Here is a 17,057-nt window from a genome sequence, read left to right on the forward strand (position 1 = left end):
ATGGTGGATGTAAATGTAAGTTAATTTTTCCGATCTTGACAATTGTGTATTCAAATAAATGGTCGGTTTGGGCAATCACAGGAAAAGTTCCATGGCCCCCGTTTCATTCAATACCTTATCCTCCATCAATCATCAATCATCTTCGCCACCGTTAGCTTTCAGAAGTATCTTCTGATTAGCCAATTATAGCAGTGGATCTCCCAGATTCCTTTTATCTATGTACGTTCCTATTTGTTCGTTCCCACAAATCTACTTCTACTTCCTGTCTCGATATGTTTTTGTTGATCTTACGGATCCTTTGTTAAATTATGTCATAAGGAATTGATCTTTTCTTCTTATTGAAGACATCACTAAGTATATATATTTACTATATCTTTACCAATGTGAGCACATGTATATATCTGATCTTATTGTCTTGTGTCGATCTGTTCTTATGGCTCGATTGCTAATTGAAATCCGAAACGTCACACTTTGTCCTCTTCATCTGTTGTTGTACTCTTGATCTGATCTGAGTTTATTTTTATTTTTTAGACCAATTGAAGTCGGGTTCTTTTGATGGGAAAATCAGGAACCTAGGGAGAATGAGAAGCTATATTGCCTTATACCAGCACCTAAAGAATATGTTACGCCTCTCTCTTGGCCCAAGAGTATAGATTATGTGCCTTACGCTAATGCCCCGAACAAGGCTATTCAGGGATGGATTTAGTATGAGAGGGACGTTTTTAGATTCCTGAGTGGTGGAACTCATTAAGGTGGTAGGACTGCTCTGGACACTGGTTGTGAGATAATGTCTTATGTTTGCTTCTGTTTATATTCTTCGAGTCTCATATTCTTCATTAGTGACGTTGTGGGATTATATGTTTGTAGTTGCTTTATTTCAGTTTTACCACACCTGAATTACCTGCTGAGAAGATGTATACGAAAAACAAGAGAGGGTTAACATACATGGTTCATGCGAAGCACTTATATACAGTTATGATTTCGTACCAAATAAACCACATCATAGAATAGTTTCGTTGGGCTTATTAAAATTCAAAAGTATCTATGACCGAGCTGTTGGGATTACATTGTTGAAACAAAGTTACTGTACAAAGGACCCCGTAGATCAAGATTCTCAATTTTTTTGTTTTTACTCAAACAGCTAGCAATGTATCAAAAGAAGTTACACAGTTTGTATACATCACTTGAAGCTTCTATTTCTGTTATTCTGTCTGAACTTTGATAACTATTACACAGCCATTTATACGTATTAACCAGCTGAAATATTAAATACTATATATAGATTCTCACAGTACGATGCCTTCATCCCACCAGGTCATGTGACATTACATTATATATAAAAACAAAACGACTACATAATATATAAAAACAAAACGACCCCAAAAACTAAGTTATAATATAATGAATGCATACAACAGCTACAATAGCTACAATAGCTTCAATGTTGCCAAAAAAAAAAGCTATAATTCACTTACTAAACATTACTCTCTCCGTTTTCTTTTATAAGTCGTTTTAAAATCTTACACATAGAAAAAGAAAAACATAAATTTCTTATATTTTCTAGACAAAAACATCATTAATTATTTACATAACCACAAATCAACCAATGAAAAAATAAAAGACATATTATCATTGGTCATATTGTAAAAAATAAAATATCATAAACTTTTTATATTTTATCTTCAATAGTATAAAATTTTAATTAGTATTTTATAAAAAGGATAAATTAATACTATAATCTGGATAACATTATAAAATCATATTAAATTTTATTTTCAATAGTGAATAATAATTAACAAAAATGCATATTAAAAATCTAATACTACTAAATGTATCAAACATAAAATAATTTTTTTATATTTTATTTTATAATATAGTTAAAATTATATCACAAACTAATACAAAATTTTATTAAATAAATATATTATTTTGTTATGTGCTTTTGATATTTAATAGTCTGTAATTTTGAATATAACTAATATTTTATTAATATATACATAAAATATAATATTGTTAAAACAAAAATATAAATGTAAATAAATTTTATAAAACATCAAAGTACAAAAATTTAATATCTAAATTTCACAAAATAATTATTTGTTAATCACATATAATAAAAATATAAACATTAATACTAAAATTGAAAATATCAAATAATATAATATTATTTCTGGTGTAGAATTTAGTGTTATTGTTGGAAATGACAAAAACAAATTTGATACCAAAACATTACACCAAATTTGATATCATTGTTAGAGATTCCCTAAGTGTTTCTATCTTCTGATTTTAGCCGGTCATCTTCAAATATGACATAAATAGTGTTTCTAACTTCTGGTTTTAACCGATCATTTTCAAGAATGACATAAATATCAAAAACAATAACAATTGTTAAAAACAAATAATACTGAAATTTTAAGCACTTCACTCTCCCTATATTAAATACCCCCAATCAAAAGAGCGAAACCCATAAAAATACTTAAGAAACAAAATCTCATATAAATTAGATCGATTTATGAGTGTTATAACAATATACAATAATACACAATACCGAGAATGTCCTCATATTATTTAAGCTTATTTATTTGGGATGTGGTATTGACAAAACTAATCATTTCACATACTTGCATTCACAGCCAACTGAAATAGAGATAAATTTACAATGATTTTATGTTTATATTATCGGAACACCAAATCCCGCGCGTAGCGCGGACTCGCCCTAGTTAGATATATATGATGACATAAAATTTATGGTGGATTATTTGAAGATTTTTTTTTTCAAAGTAAAAGTTCGACGAGTATAAGAACATACTAGGTTTTGACCCGCGCTTTCAAAGCGCGGGATTGTCTATTTTGAAATATATTTTCAACATATTATATTTATATCATTTTTAGTAAGAGTTTTATGTTATATGTGTAGTAGTTGTTTTATATAATGAGAATGATAAGTATTGGTATATAAATGTAATATAATATATATATTATAAATGTATTTATTTATAATTGAGAAGTTTTGAAAGAGTTCAAATATTAATTGGTTTCATTTTTTGTATATTCTCAGACAAATTTTACTATCACAACTAATAAACTAATATATGAATCAAATTTTCTAAATTTGTAATAATTAATAACTATATATGCAATTTTATAACATGTATATTATAACTATATATTTTATACTTGTAGTTGTTGAAACTAAGACAATACTATTAAATTTAAATTATTACAAACTTAATACAATAATTTCCTATTGATTTTCTTCAAAATAATTATAACTAATAACTCTTTTATAATTAACAACGTTAATGTAAGTTTTATGAATTTTAAAATCAGTGGATATTTATTTACTTATATTATAAAATGTATTGTTTCTTAAACTAATGAAATAATATAGATATAACTAATTTTAAATTAAGTTTAATTAATTATTAATGTAAATGAAATGGGCCTTTGTTAGATTTACATTCTATTAAACAATATGGGCTTTTGTTGGATCCAACAGCACAAAAAAAATTCGGCCACTTTTTCCAATTCAAATGAAAATAGAAAATGAAATGAGAAAAAAAAACAGATCCAATCTATGAGATGAAAATCGAAATCGATGGTGATATTCAGAGTTCTACAACATATATTTGAGAAAGACAAAGTCAGAATTAATAAATACAAAGGTATTGATTCCTTATTAGTTGTTTCGATTTCTTTTACAAAGAGTTGAAGTTTTTTTTTTTTTATCACAGATCCTTATGAAAAAGTTTACTTTTCACAGATGAAGAGTTTCTTAGATCTGAATTTTTTTAAAGAAAACAGACGAATTCAACTGTATCAAATGTTGGAGACTTTAAAACATCTGAAGAATGTTGGTAACCATTATCAAAGCTTCTCCTATAATTTTTATAAACTCTTGAGTTTTTGATTAATTTTCAGTAACGTCATTTAGGGTAATAAATGATTACCATCGCCGTGTTAGATTCAGAGGGAAGTTCGGATAAATCTAAGCCTGAAGGACAACTCAACCTTTTGTTAATATATTCGGCCATAATACAGTGAATATAAACCATCAAAACCACCTCCGATTAAATTTGGTATATTTATTTGTCTTGAACTAAGTTTACAATAAAATTACTAAATTAGTTGTTGTTTTGCAGTTAAATCAGACATGCAATCAAAGTTCAGATGTAATGGTGGTGCAGCACCATGGAGATACAAATAGCTGAAGAAAGAAGGTTTATACGAAGTGTAGAAAGGTTAGCAATGCTAAGAATATAAAAAATCCTAATAATTCTTATAAACCCTTTATTTATAATTCGTCAGCGCTCATGTGATTGCTTTGTATTTGACAATTAAAATCACAATATGAACATACTTGTTTTAGTTTCAGTTCTAGGTGGTTGAATGAATAAGGAATATTGATTGTATGCTTTGACTTCCAGATAGGAAGGGATTGAACGTGAACCAATCCTACCACCCAAAAAGATAAGTATCTTTTTATACTTTATAAGAATCTTTAAATATTCCAGTAACTTACTGTTATGTTCCTTTGACAGGACAATATGCGTATTACATGGTACATTTGAATTAAGAAGCAAGACAGCTACTATTAACACAACTTTCTTCTGTGCATTTACTCAGTTAGTTACTATTACTCATTTGTAATGTTTTAGAATTTAGAAATGGATGCGATTATCGGTAGTTAGGACTGAAACCGTAGTTTGATTGATTTGTGTTATTACTTGAAATAGTCAAAATATATTGCTTACCGTATTCTTTAGAACTTTAACTAAATTTCAGTTTTATAAATAAGATATAAACGACAAAGAAAACATATTTGAAAAAAATAAGTAGAAAGTTGGGATTGCTTACATTCTCATCCACCAAGATGAATTCCATAGTTTCCCCTGATAGTTGAATGTTTTTGTTTCCAATAGTGTAAAACCTTCACATGAATAAACTAATTGTTTTTCCATGGCCTCAAGTCGTTCATGCCGGTGACTTTTTCATTAGAAGCAGTTGATGTTTTGATTTACATATTAGAAGCCACTTGTTAGTTTGACGGTGTGAGTTTGATTAGGAAGGGGCGTTGTTATTTATAATAGGAAGGGGCTAGGGAGAGAAGTGTTTAGGTTTTTGGAAAAACTTGTGGCATACTCTAAATCTCACGAGATTTTCTAGTTAATATTAGGAAATTCAGTTACTAATTTGAAACCCAAGATATTCTGTGTGAGTGTATTGGACATGCAATATGATTAGATTGAATATTTGAACCGTGATTGTTGCTAAATGTATAATCTTCTTTTTCTATATATTGATTTAAATTTATTATAGGATATCAAATAGCGAATATTATGTTGTTAATATTAGGAATACTCGCTATAATCTAGGAATACCTTACGATTTTTTAAAATTGAACACGAAAATTATGGAATGAGTTAAAGAATATACTTCCAATAGAATTTGTATCCAAGCTATATATAAATTACTTGTTGTTTAAAATATAAATAGATTTTTAAAAAATATTTTGTATATATAAATTACTTCTTGTTTAAAATATAAATAGATTTTTAAAAAATATTACATAAATGGATATCTGAAATAACATATAGGTAGGTCGAATGAACTAAAAATAAGCATTTGAACATTGATTTATACATCATATTTAGTGGATAGTGACATAGTGTTTTTATAGTTTAGAATTATTATGTTATGGAATTGGGTTTGTTTAGAGTTTTAACCCCGAAACCTTTTCTTTTTCAGGTATAAGGTTAGATTATCGTGATGATCTCGATGGGCTTAACATGCTATTTGGAACTGGGCTAGTTTGGCGTTAAATTGGTCTTGTTATAGATAGGACATTAAAACAAAAGAGTTTTGATTGGTTAAAAAATCTGATCGACATTTATTTTATTTCTAAAAGGAAATAGGCAATAGCACAGGGTTGTAATTATTTTGAAAAGTCAGGGGCAGAATCATATGAGAGATTCTGCTTTAATAGTATAGATTGAGCAGGGAATCAAATACTCAAAGATGAAAAGGTGTATCTTCCAGTAAAATCGAAAAGGGTAGAGAAATTAAAAACAAGACAATTAAGTCCAATGTGGAGAACGAAATTAGGTTTAGCGTAAATTAAACTATGAAGAAAAAAATGACTCTAAACTATTAAAGATTTATGGTTAATATAAATATTTCAGATATCTAATCAGGTATCAAGTATTACCTGATTCTGATTGGATTTGGATATCCAATCTGTTGATCTAACTCAATACACATTCCGATATTTTTTATAGATAAAATCTGATTGGAATTCATGTTTCTTGGATCGTACTCAGGTTTGATTTAGAGTATGTATAAAATGTCCAGCCTAACTCAAATCATTGTCAATAATCAATATAGATAAGTGTTTTACTTATTTATGTACAAAAAATGAGTAAGGTTAAAAAAACAAAAGAATGAGTAACAAGGTTTAAAAAAAGCACGAATAAATGAGGAGATAATACTTTCCCAATCATATGCGTAAGCATTGGTTGACAAAAACGTTTAGTACCTTTGCACCTTGCCAAAAATGAATCAGTTAATTTGAATGGCGCTTAAGGTATACCAAAACCCCAAGTCCAGCGGCAAGAGCAGCCCCGGCCGCAACTGTCTTGTAAGCTACTGGCCATGACTTTGATTTATCGTACTCCATATCCTCTGTGCTTAAACCTCTCCTATGCCCTCTCGCTTCCACGTAGTCCAAGTGCAATTTCAAACCCTGCACCAATTTTAGAATTCCTTTTTTATTCTTTACCTCAAAACCAACTTAATTTTAACAGAGAATAAATATACCTTAAGATTAAAATAATGTTACTATTTCCATAACCGAAAATCTGAATCGAAACCATAACTATTCTTTAAACGGATCCAAGTATGGATTAGGTTATAGCTTTGGCTACCATATTCTAAAACCCAAACCAAAACAAGATTGACAAAATGAATGATGTAATTATTTAGTTACCTTCCAATCTATTGATTTTGCATGCTCTACGGCAGCTACAAGATCACCATCGGATGCCAAAATGACTTTGTCATTGTCTTCATCTTCATACTACATAGCACAAAAAATATTTCAAGAAAATCATAGTTTTCCTCTTCTTATTTCAAAAGCTTTCAAATAAATACAAACCATTATCTGAGGCAAGTTGTCAGGATCAATGTCATCCCCCATCCGTTGTAGTATTGCAGTTATCAGAGTTGCCAAACTATGTGTCTCTATCATTATGAATTGAAAACCGTTATGAAATGTCTCTGCTTTGGAACATATGGTGTTATATGATTAAACGTACCACACATAAATCTATGCATTCTTCCCTTTTTATCTTGTAGTTTGAAAGCAAATGTGTTGGGATATGAGAATGATTTTGTTCCTTCAATCTCCGAAGGTAGTTTAATTGATGATTCGTCTTCACTGCAAAAATTAATGATCGTCCAACAACAACAGATTGAGGAACCTAGCTTAGTGGTCAAAAGCTAAATGGTTTTAAGGAAAATAAACAAGAACCTCCTCGTTGTTTCATCTCCATCTTCATTGGGAGATAAAGCCATAGCGGCATCCCAAAAGTTTTGCATCATTGAGTTTGCTGTCTCATTATTTATTCCAGCCGTACTTCCAGCCTGCCGAAAGATGTGAGAGAATAACCAAAACACAACACTTAACTAATTTTGCTCTTCTTAAATATCGTTCTACTCTAAGATTCTTTTTACCAACCTTATCTCATGTCAATGGTGCATTGTAAAACCTTAAAAGAGAAAATAAAAAAAATGTACCGTGGTAACAGCAGCATGAGTTATGTGGATTACATCAATCACAGCGAAAACATCTCCATCTGTGTTAAAGCATTAACATTAGACCCAAATGCTGAAATTACTATGCTTCACATACTTAGATTGGTCATAGTCAGTTTTTGGAAGATCTTGCTACCTTTATCTAATACAGGAAGATGAAGAAATCTTCCATTATGCATGATATGCAAGGCGTCAACAATTGCCATATCAACTGTTGCAGATTCTGGATTTTGTGTCATAACCTATAGAATAATAGGAAATAAGCCACTAAGACTAGAAAAAACATTCATTTTAAGCAAAACTGAGATAATGACTCCTCACATATTCGAATGTAGTAACAACTGAAAAACCTACCACAAACCCAACTTATGGAGAAAAATTTACCTTCTCCACAGCAGTTGTCTCTGGAGGAAGGTTTTGGGCTATCACCCGCATTAAGATGTCCTTCGAACTAACAAAAAAAAATTAAAACTAAGAGAAAAACTCCACAACAAAAGTTTGGGATATGATTTTAGTTTATCCAGGGACATATTTTCTTTAAACAGAGAAACAAAATAAAAGCATATATTATCCAGATAAATGGAAATAAAAGCCAACCAGGAGACTTACGTGAGAATCCCTACTAATTTGTTCTCAGCCATCACCATGGCTGAGCTAGACTCATATTCAACCATCTTCATGGTTACTGCTAACACCGTCTCTTCCAATCCGACCTTTAAAACTCTGTATGTTTTCATTACCAACGAAACTCGTTAAGCATTGCGTTACTTTTAACAGAAACAACTATTCAGATCAAATGATATGAAATGTGATATATAAAAGGGATATTAATTACCCACTTTGTATCATCTGGAATTATAGTTGAAAGCAAAGGCTTGAATATTCGTTCTCTAAGTGTTTCCATAAAAGTGTTTGGTCCTGTATTTCAACAAAACACCATCAGCCACAGTCATTTCTATTTAAACACAAGCAAGACAATATTCAAGCAGGTAGAGAACTAAAATCTGTTTGAGACAATATTTGTAACATACCAGCGATAGATGTCCCCCAATTCTTTTCAACACCTTCAACAGCTGCAGCGATGGCCTTACCCTTCTCAACTGATCTTTCCATACGGGCAATTGCATCATATAAACACTTTGCTATATCAAGAAGTGCAATAACTTCCCCATTCTCCACCACTGGCAGATGTCTAAACTTGCCTACAATTGAAATTTCAAGAATTTATATAAAACAAATAAACAACGAGAGAGCAAAAAAAAAAGTGTGGTTTCAAAAAATTTAAAAACCTTGCACCATCTTCTGAAGGGCGTCCACAGCGATGGTGTTGGACAAAACAAAGACAGGGTTCTTGGTCATAACTTTAGAAACAGGAGTTTCTTCAAGGTTGAGTTCTTTAGCAATAACTCTTGTTGCTATGTCCTTTAACCAATAAAAATGAACGGATCAATTCAAGCAAAAGAAAAAAAAAACGGAACAATATTTTGAAGCGAAAATGGTCATGTAAAATTTTACCCTGTCCGTAAGGATCCCACAAAGTAAAGCATTAGAATTAGTGAGCAGTAACGCATCAACACGACGTGCAGCCATCCTCCGACATGCTTCATGTAAAGTTGTGCTATCCGGTACGGTAAGTGCCTTACACAATCTAAGTCGTTTTACAGTTCTCTCTCCACTCCTTTCGCCACTCAAGCTCCTACAACGACATGAATAATAAGGAATTGCGCAAAACAAAACAAAATAAATAAATAAATACCAAGAAGCCTAGCTAACACGAGTCTTAAGATTCCCTTTATAAAAATTAAACATTTATAACAATTAATGTGTAATATGATGGAACATTAAATGAGAAGTTGGGTCGAGGGTGATATTACATGGAAGAACGAGAAGAGGTGAGAGATCTCCGTGGGAGGTCAGAGCTTCCTCCTTCATTGTTTTCAGGAGGTTTCTTCTTCCCTTGAAATGATTGACCAGAGAAGGATAGACTTTTCCTTGACGAACCACCTTGATTAGCCATCTCAAATGATCCGATCTCGTTCAATATCTGAATTTATATCAGACAAACAATCATCATCAAATCAGACGCAGATTTTGTCCTTTTCCAGAAGCAAGAAAAAAAAAATACTCCACGCATCATCCACAAAAATACGTAAAGATTCCCGTTAAACGAATATACACAACGAGTGATGATCATATCACAAATAATCCAAAGAGCGAAATGTTACGGTTCAGAAGATAACAAAACCAGCTAGATAATAATCATACGAATGCTATCTGTGCGCAAGGACGCGATTCAACAATTTTCGAATTTCCTTATGCTTTGAGCCAGAGAAAAAACACAATCGGCCACGAAATGCCGTTCAAGGAAACTGAAAATTTCAGGTGAGCCAATCAATGAGCACCCTGGAGAGAGAAAAAAAAATCGAACGAGAGGGAAAGCCAGAGCCAGAGGAAATGAAATAGTTGACTTATTAAAAAAACAAAAAGAAAAAAAAAGGTTTGTTATTCAAAGCAAGAGTTAGGATCGGGTAAGCTCCCAAGTAACCTTTGCCAATAACCTCTAATCTTATTTGGCTCCTCCCCTTTTGTTTAGAAAATAAAACACACACTTCTCATTTTGCATTATCAAATATTTTATTATAAGTCTGAAGTGTTTTTGTACAGATATGAGTATTCATTAGACATGTCAAATATGGTCCAAACCCGCAGCCCGAATCTGCCTGACCCTAAAAGTTACCCGGTTTGGTCTTAGTTTTATAAGCTTAAAATAAATCGGGTCTTTCAGACTAAGCTCATTTTAGCTTTAGATATTTTGAGCTTAAACCCGTCTGGGTTAGGACCGACCCAAAAACCCGAAACTTTGTATTTTACTTTAAATATTATCATTCCTGCAATCAAAATATTTATTAGTATTAACATATTATTTTACTATTTTTAGTCCAAACTCTAATAAAAATATAAATGTTGGTAATGCATCTTATTGTTTAATTATTACAAATGTCATATTTTAAAATTTGCAAATGTAACTTTTTTTTGATAACATAGTTTTTTCAACATACAAAGTCTGAAACGTTTAATCTTATTTATCATAAATTTTGTTCTTTTATATGTTTAGTTTAAATTTATATTTGATTATTTAAATTTTATTATATTCGGTTAGTTTATAATTTTTTTTAAGCATACGAAAAAGTAAAATATTTTTGAAAGAGAAGAAAAATTTAAACTCACTTTACATTTTATTTTAAATGTTCAAAATGTTTTTTTTATAAAATTCATAAATATTAAAACTCTAGAAATAATAATGACAAATTATTTTTTGAAAAGCTAAAAACTTAAAAAACTTTGTAACCCTATAAAGACCGGAATGGACTTTGAATTCTAAGTCCAACATATTTCCGGATTGAATCGGGACGGATTCAAATATTGACGGATTTAGCAGGTTGGACCGAACCTGCCCAAATTGATACCCCTAGTATTCATGACAGCAAACGAGACCGTCTCAATTTATTTAATTTTCAGTCACAGTTCCTTTTGTGGCTTTCACGTCTTTTGATTATAGAATATCAGTGGTTGGTCATGTCTTCAAAAAAAGATTTTATTTATAATTTACTTCTATTTTAATGATTTGATTATAGATTGTGTATGAAATATTATTTTCAGATTTTTGATTTGATTTTATTTTTATATTTTTCGGTTGAAGTTACTCACCTTCATTCTCGTTGAGGTTAATCAAAAACTTCATAGTTTTTTTTAATCAAATTTCATAGTTAAAGAAGTTTAGTGAAGAAATTTTCATTTTAGCGGTGTATATATTTGGATATATTTGTTTTATTTTATATGAGAAAGTTCTTGTAACACCTCTCTACTTCACTCTCTACAATGGCGTATTACTTACGATAAAACACCGAATTAGACCAAATTATGAAAGTTGAATATAATACTAAAATGTTAAATAAAATAAATTTGAAAGAAATATGTGTTTAAATTTAATTATAAAAATAACTCAAATAAATCTCATTGAAAAGTTGAGTAAACCCCGAAATTAAGAAAAAAAAACATCCCAAGACAATACTACACCGTCTGTATATTCAATTATTTGTCATGCTTACTTGTAAGAGAAAGAAGAAAGGGTGAGTTACATTTGAATCACTAAATGAGCTATGAAATACTACCATCTATACGAATAAGTGCAAAGATTGCTTGGGATTACCACATTAGAAGGCATAGATAATTATTTGGGGATTCAAAAAGTTTAGGAGGCTCAAAGACACAAATATTTGGTTATTTCAGTGACAAAGTCAATAATAAAGTGAATTGTTGGACTGTTTGGTTTCTAAGACTATGTGCAGTGGTCTACCACTTCAACATCCTCATTTTTTTTTATTTTTTAACATTATACATCATCTTTTCTTTCTTCCACCTATTAATTCAACATCCATTTTATTTTCATATGTTAGAATGATCTTGTTTAATAAAGTTCAACATCCTATATAATTATTTACTTATTGAAATCATTAAAGAATTTAAAGGTCAAAACTATTATTAATATTTATTTTGCTTAAAGTTTTCAAAAATATAAATTTATTAAAATCTGTTAAAAATTCAAACTAAATTTATCAAATAGTACTAACAAAATATATTAAAATTGGTGGTTTTGTTTTGTATCCAAATTAAATAAAACAAATCTCTATTTATAGAGTATAAGAAATTAAAATTGTGATATGGAATAAAATAAAAATTAAATTTATTTAGTATATAAAGGATCATTACAAACAATTATGATGAAAAACTATATACAAAAAATAAAATAGCCAATACCATAGCATCACTTGTTATTGTCTCTCTCCTCTTTAGATGATTCAACACCTTGAATAAATTCAACACAGATTAATCCACCTAAGTTTCAACACTCTACATTGCATTCAATTTTGTTTTGAATACCCCCTGTTCTAAAATGCGCCCGCGGAGACCGTATAATCGGCGATTAAACGTGAATCGGTAAGCTACCGTGGCGTTTTGACCCAATTCGCCCAAAAACTCGGTTCCTTCACAAAAAGTTCGATCTAATTTTTAAGCTTAAAATCATAAGATTCGTTGTGAATCTATCATAACTAGGCATAAACATCAGAAAAATCAGTGAAAACGTGGAAGAATCGTGAAAAAAAAATGTTAGAAACCCAGAAATTAGGGTTCTTGTGCGACAGATAAAAGGAAGAAGACGAGGGTATTCTGGTAAATTTGTATTTATTAAAGAAAACCCGTGTCCTCTGCTTAAATATCAGGCACTTGAAACAACAGACTAACGTAACTTCTTGGTATGATAACACATTTACTAATATATATACGATAACCACATAAAATTAATCTCCGCTTATTCTCCACTTAATCCTCGCTTAATTTCCGAGTTTTTTACAACTCGCTAAGCCCGGAGTTACCGCACGGATAGCGTGTAGCGAATTTATGAACAGGGTGAATACCCCATTGTAGGTGGTCAAACGAAAGGAGTAAGAAAGTATTTATCAAATCAATGACATCACCTATGTCCACTAATGTTATGTCATGTTTTTTTCTGCCAAATACAGCAACGAAATTTTGAAAAGTGTAGTTGCACATTTTTGGTGGAATAGTAAAAATTATAAAGATATTATTGGCTTTTTTAGGATATGATATGCAGGACAATGAGAATGGTTTTCAGGATTTATAAGATTTTAATACTGCTTTATTAGCAAAACAACTATGAAAATTAATGGACAAACATGATTCTTTTTTCATGAAACTTTTAAAGGAAGATATTATCGGAAATCATATCTTTTTATCCAATTAAATTATATTCCCACTCCCTTAGATGGAGGAGTATAATATAGATTTTTATAAAGTTTTATTTTTAATTTATAAAGATTACAAAGTTTTATATTTATTTAAATGTTTTACAAAGTTTTATTTTTTTATTAAAAATGTTTCATAAAGTTCTATTTTATTTATTTACAAACATTTTTAAACACGTTAAAATTAAAAAGTTTATTAAAAAGGAAAAAACTTTTTTTTTATAACACTTACTTCATTAATATTACGTTGAATGTACATAGTCATAGTGGAGTTCATTTGATAAAAATCTAGGAACATAGAAATAAAATCTGAAATAAACATTGTCTTCCATTTGATGCTTCACCAATTTGTCAGCCACCTTGTTGCCTTCACGTCCTATCCACTGGAATGTTACCCCTTTCATTCGATTTCTCCACCAGAGAATCTCACGTTTCCAATTGTAGCTATCAAAATGTAGAATTTTTCCATTTAATATATCCACCACCTTCTTACTATCAGACTCAATACAGAGGTTAGAAAAACCTCTACTCCATGCATGTTGGATAGCCATTAAAATGGCTTGCAGTTCAGATTCAAGAGGAGTATTAACTATTTTGCCTACAGCTTGTACTCCTCCATGATAAACTCCCAAAAGATCACGATAAACCCATCCAGCTCTGCTTCTCTCTGTATTATTTTGGAAGCCTCCATCAACATTGATCTTCATCCAATTTCCTGATTGTTTCTTCCAGTGCACCACTCTGCTACGTCTTGTTGAGTAATTTGTACTTTGATAATTTGTATCCATATCCCGAGAATTCTCATGCCACTCTTTTGCATCAGTGATACTCTGTTGAAGTACAATTCTCCAAGGAATAACCTTCCTACGAAAAATGAGCATATTTCTGCTTTTCCAAATCCTCCATAAGAGCCAGATAGGATGGTCTTGTAAGTGAGCTAATGATGAAGCAGAACAGCACCTGATACATTCCTCAATTTTCTCCTCAAGAGTTGTGGTAGAGTTGTTAATGATAGTGTTTGCTAACCCCGACGCTCGCCAGATCATTTTAGCATACGGACATTCAAATAACAGGTGTACTTCAGTTTCCTCTTCTTGATAGCATCTCTTACAAACTGCATCTTGTAATATATGCCTACGCTTCAGATTGGAACCCACAGGAAGACTTCTTGATAGTATTTTCCAGAGAAAATGTTTTAACTTCGGAGGTGTCTTCAGTTTCCATAGCCGTTTTTTGATTTCAATACTCCCTGGTATTACTGGTATGACAGCAAGGTCTGCTTGATGTGAACTGACTATGCAGACTTGACTGAGTAGATGCCATCCTCATTATAGTGCCAACCCATCAAATCTTGGTGCGCCTTAGAACTAATCTTAATAGCCAATATTTTATCAATATCTTCAGGGACAACAAATTGTCTTAGCTTCTCTGCATCCCAATGGTTACGATCTGGAAGAAAAAAACTCGTTAACTTTACAGGAGATAGGTGTAGAAGTTAAAGCTCTAGGGGCCCTTGGTGGATGTTCTGAAAACCAAGGATCAGACCACATATCAATCAATTCTCCATTACCAATAACAAATCTCATTCCTTTCTTAACCAAGTCTCTTCCATAGAGAATTGATTTCCACGCATATGAAGATTTCTTCGGTAGATTGGCGTTTAATATATTACCCTCTGGAAAGTAACGAGCTCTTAGTATCCTTGCCATCAAACATTCTGGATTTTGCATAATTCTCCATACTTGCTTTCCAAGTAAAGCTTGATTGAAGCTTTCTAAGTCACGAAAACCCAAACCCCCTTCTCTCTTAGGCCGACTCATTCGCTGCCAAGAGAACCAGTGTATCCCCTTCTTCTCTCCAGAGCTCCACCAAAATCTTGCAAGTATACTATTTATCTCTTCACAGATTTCTTTTGTTAATCTGAAGACATTCATAGTATAAATTGGCATTGCCAATGCAATGGCTTTTAGAAGCACTTCTTTACCTCCAGGAGAAAGAAACTTTTGGTGCCATCCTTGTGTGACTTTCTTAACTTTCTCAACAATATATCGAAACATTTCACTTTTCTTTCTTCCAAATTGCTCTGGCAAACCCAAATACTTCCCCATTCCTCCATCATTATGTATACCGAGAATGTGTCTCATCGTTGTCTTCTGAACATCAGATACTCTAGAACCAAAAGTGATGGAAGATTTAGTTAAATTAACAGCCTGACCCGATACCGCTTCATAATCTTCCAAGATCTTTTTAAGCTTCTTTGCTGCTCGAACATTAGCCAAAGCGAAGAACAGAGAATCATCAGCAAAGAGTAGATGATTAACTGCTGGAGCTTGAACTGCTATCTTAATTCCACGAAGTGATCTATCTGCCATTGCCGTATTCATCATATGGGAGAGTACCTCAGCACACAAAATAAAGAGATAAGGGGAGAGAGGGTCTCCTTTGTCTTATGCCTCTTTCAGGGACAATATGACCCTCTGGAGATCCATTCACTAAGACCGAGTATGTAACTAGAGAAATACAAGTCATGATCCAGTCAATCCACTTCCTTGCAAAGCCCATATTCTTCATTGTTTCTTCCAGAAAATCCCATTGAAGTCGATCATAAGCTTTTGTAATATCAGTCTTGATAGCCATATAAGAAGTTGATTGCCTCTTCCGTACCTTTAAACTATGAAAGATCTCATGAGCTATTATTACATTGTCTGTGATCATGCGCCCAGGAATAAAAGCAGCTTGATTTTCACTGATCATACCACTGAGATGTTGCTTCAATCTATTCACCAAGATTTTAGAAATGACTTTATAAGCAACATTGCATAATGCAATAGGCCTAAACTCAGTCATTCCTGTAGGTGGATACACTTTAGGTATCAAGCATAGATTGGTGTGATTAAGCAGAGGATCCAAAATACCTTCGTCAAAGAATTTTTGAACTTCAGCAACTATTTCCGGTTGGATATCTTCCCAATATTGATGATAGAAAATTGCAGAAAAACCATCTGGCCCAGGTGCTTTATGAGCTCCAATATCAAATAGTGCTGCTTGAATTTCCTCTATAGTAACATCCTTAGTCAGATCAGCATTCATCTCGTCTGTAACACGACGTTGGAAAGTCCCAAAAATATCAGCATATAGTTGAGAATTATCTTCTGTATTTCGAAACAGAGTTTGAAAATATTCTTGTGCCACAAGAGCTATCTGTTTCTGACCACGATGAATAACTCCATTGCTGTCTTGAATAGATGAAAGATGCATACGATTTCTTTTCATCTTTGTAATGGAGTGAAAATATTTGGTATTTTTATCACCAGCACGCAACCACATTACTCTGCTTCTCTGTTTCCAGAAAATTTCTTCTTCCAAATATGCTTGATTCAACTCATCTTTTAAAACTGCAACATCTTGAGTAGTTGCAGA

At 31.6% G+C, this 17,057-nt stretch overlaps 2 protein-coding genes and 2 long non-coding RNA genes across 9 annotated transcripts; 2 read left to right on the plus strand and 2 right to left on the minus strand.

The window, feature by feature from the left end:
* LOC108841342 (uncharacterized) lies at positions 1–962 on the plus strand. Its single transcript, XR_008942873.1, has 2 exons — positions 1–219; positions 532–962. It is a non-coding gene; the product is annotated as an uncharacterized LOC108841342 (long non-coding RNA).
* A 2,546-nt stretch (positions 963–3,508) lies between these two features.
* On the plus strand, positions 3,509–5,988 carry LOC108840603 (uncharacterized). Of its 6 annotated transcripts, none has more exons than XR_001947926.2 (6): positions 3,509–3,665; positions 3,764–3,857; positions 3,935–4,079; positions 4,143–4,241; positions 4,428–4,625; positions 5,749–5,988. It is a non-coding gene; the product is annotated as an uncharacterized LOC108840603 (long non-coding RNA). The 6 variants fall into 6 exon arrangements; XR_008940356.1 differs by having other exon boundaries at positions 3,764–3,853; positions 3,922–4,079; XR_001947925.2 differs by having other exon boundaries at positions 3,764–3,853; positions 4,370–4,625.
* Positions 5,989–6,347: 359 nt separating this feature from the next.
* On the minus strand, positions 6,348–10,345 carry LOC108840024 (CBS domain-containing protein CBSCBSPB5). Its single transcript, XM_018612836.2, has 15 exons — positions 10,078–10,345; positions 9,687–9,856; positions 9,328–9,508; positions 9,102–9,234; positions 8,844–9,014; positions 8,652–8,730; positions 8,422–8,535; positions 8,197–8,263; positions 7,949–8,054; positions 7,795–7,853; positions 7,529–7,641; positions 7,314–7,435; positions 7,154–7,239; positions 6,986–7,075; positions 6,348–6,742 (listed from the first exon to the last, which is right to left on the minus strand). The coding sequence occupies exons 2-15, from the start codon at positions 9,827–9,829 to the stop codon at positions 6,563–6,565; spliced, it is 1,644 nt and encodes a 547-aa protein (XP_018468338.2). The 5' UTR covers positions 9,830–9,856; positions 10,078–10,345; the 3' UTR covers positions 6,348–6,562.
* A 3,534-nt stretch (positions 10,346–13,879) lies between these two features.
* On the minus strand, positions 13,880–14,683 carry LOC130508510 (uncharacterized). Its single transcript, XM_057004060.1, has one exon. It carries the CDS (start codon positions 14,681–14,683, stop codon positions 13,880–13,882), a length of 804 nt encoding a protein of 267 aa, XP_056860040.1.
* Positions 14,684–17,057: the final 2,374 nt, after the last annotated feature.

The sequence above is a fragment of the Raphanus sativus genome, chromosome 2 (genome assembly GCF_000801105.2).
Source record: "Raphanus sativus cultivar WK10039 chromosome 2, ASM80110v3, whole genome shotgun sequence".
Classification (NCBI taxonomy): domain Eukaryota; kingdom Viridiplantae; phylum Streptophyta; class Magnoliopsida; order Brassicales; family Brassicaceae; genus Raphanus; species Raphanus sativus.

Coding starts and splice junctions, on each gene's coding strand:
- LOC108840024 (XM_018612836.2), bottom strand. CDS start 9,829: ATGGCTAATCAAGGTGGTTCGTCAAGGAAAAGTCTATCCTTCTCTGGT. Junction 9,015..9,101: donor CCTTCAGAAGATGGTGCAAG/GTTTTTAAATTT, acceptor TTTCAATTGTAG/GCAAGTTTAGACATCTGCCA. Junction 8,055..8,196: donor AGACAACTGCTGTGGAGAAG/GTAAATTTTTCT, acceptor ATTATTCTATAG/GTTATGACACAAAATCCAGA.
- LOC130508510 (XM_057004060.1), bottom strand. CDS start 14,683: ATGATCTGGCGAGCGTCGGGGTTAGCAAACACTATCATTAACAACTCT.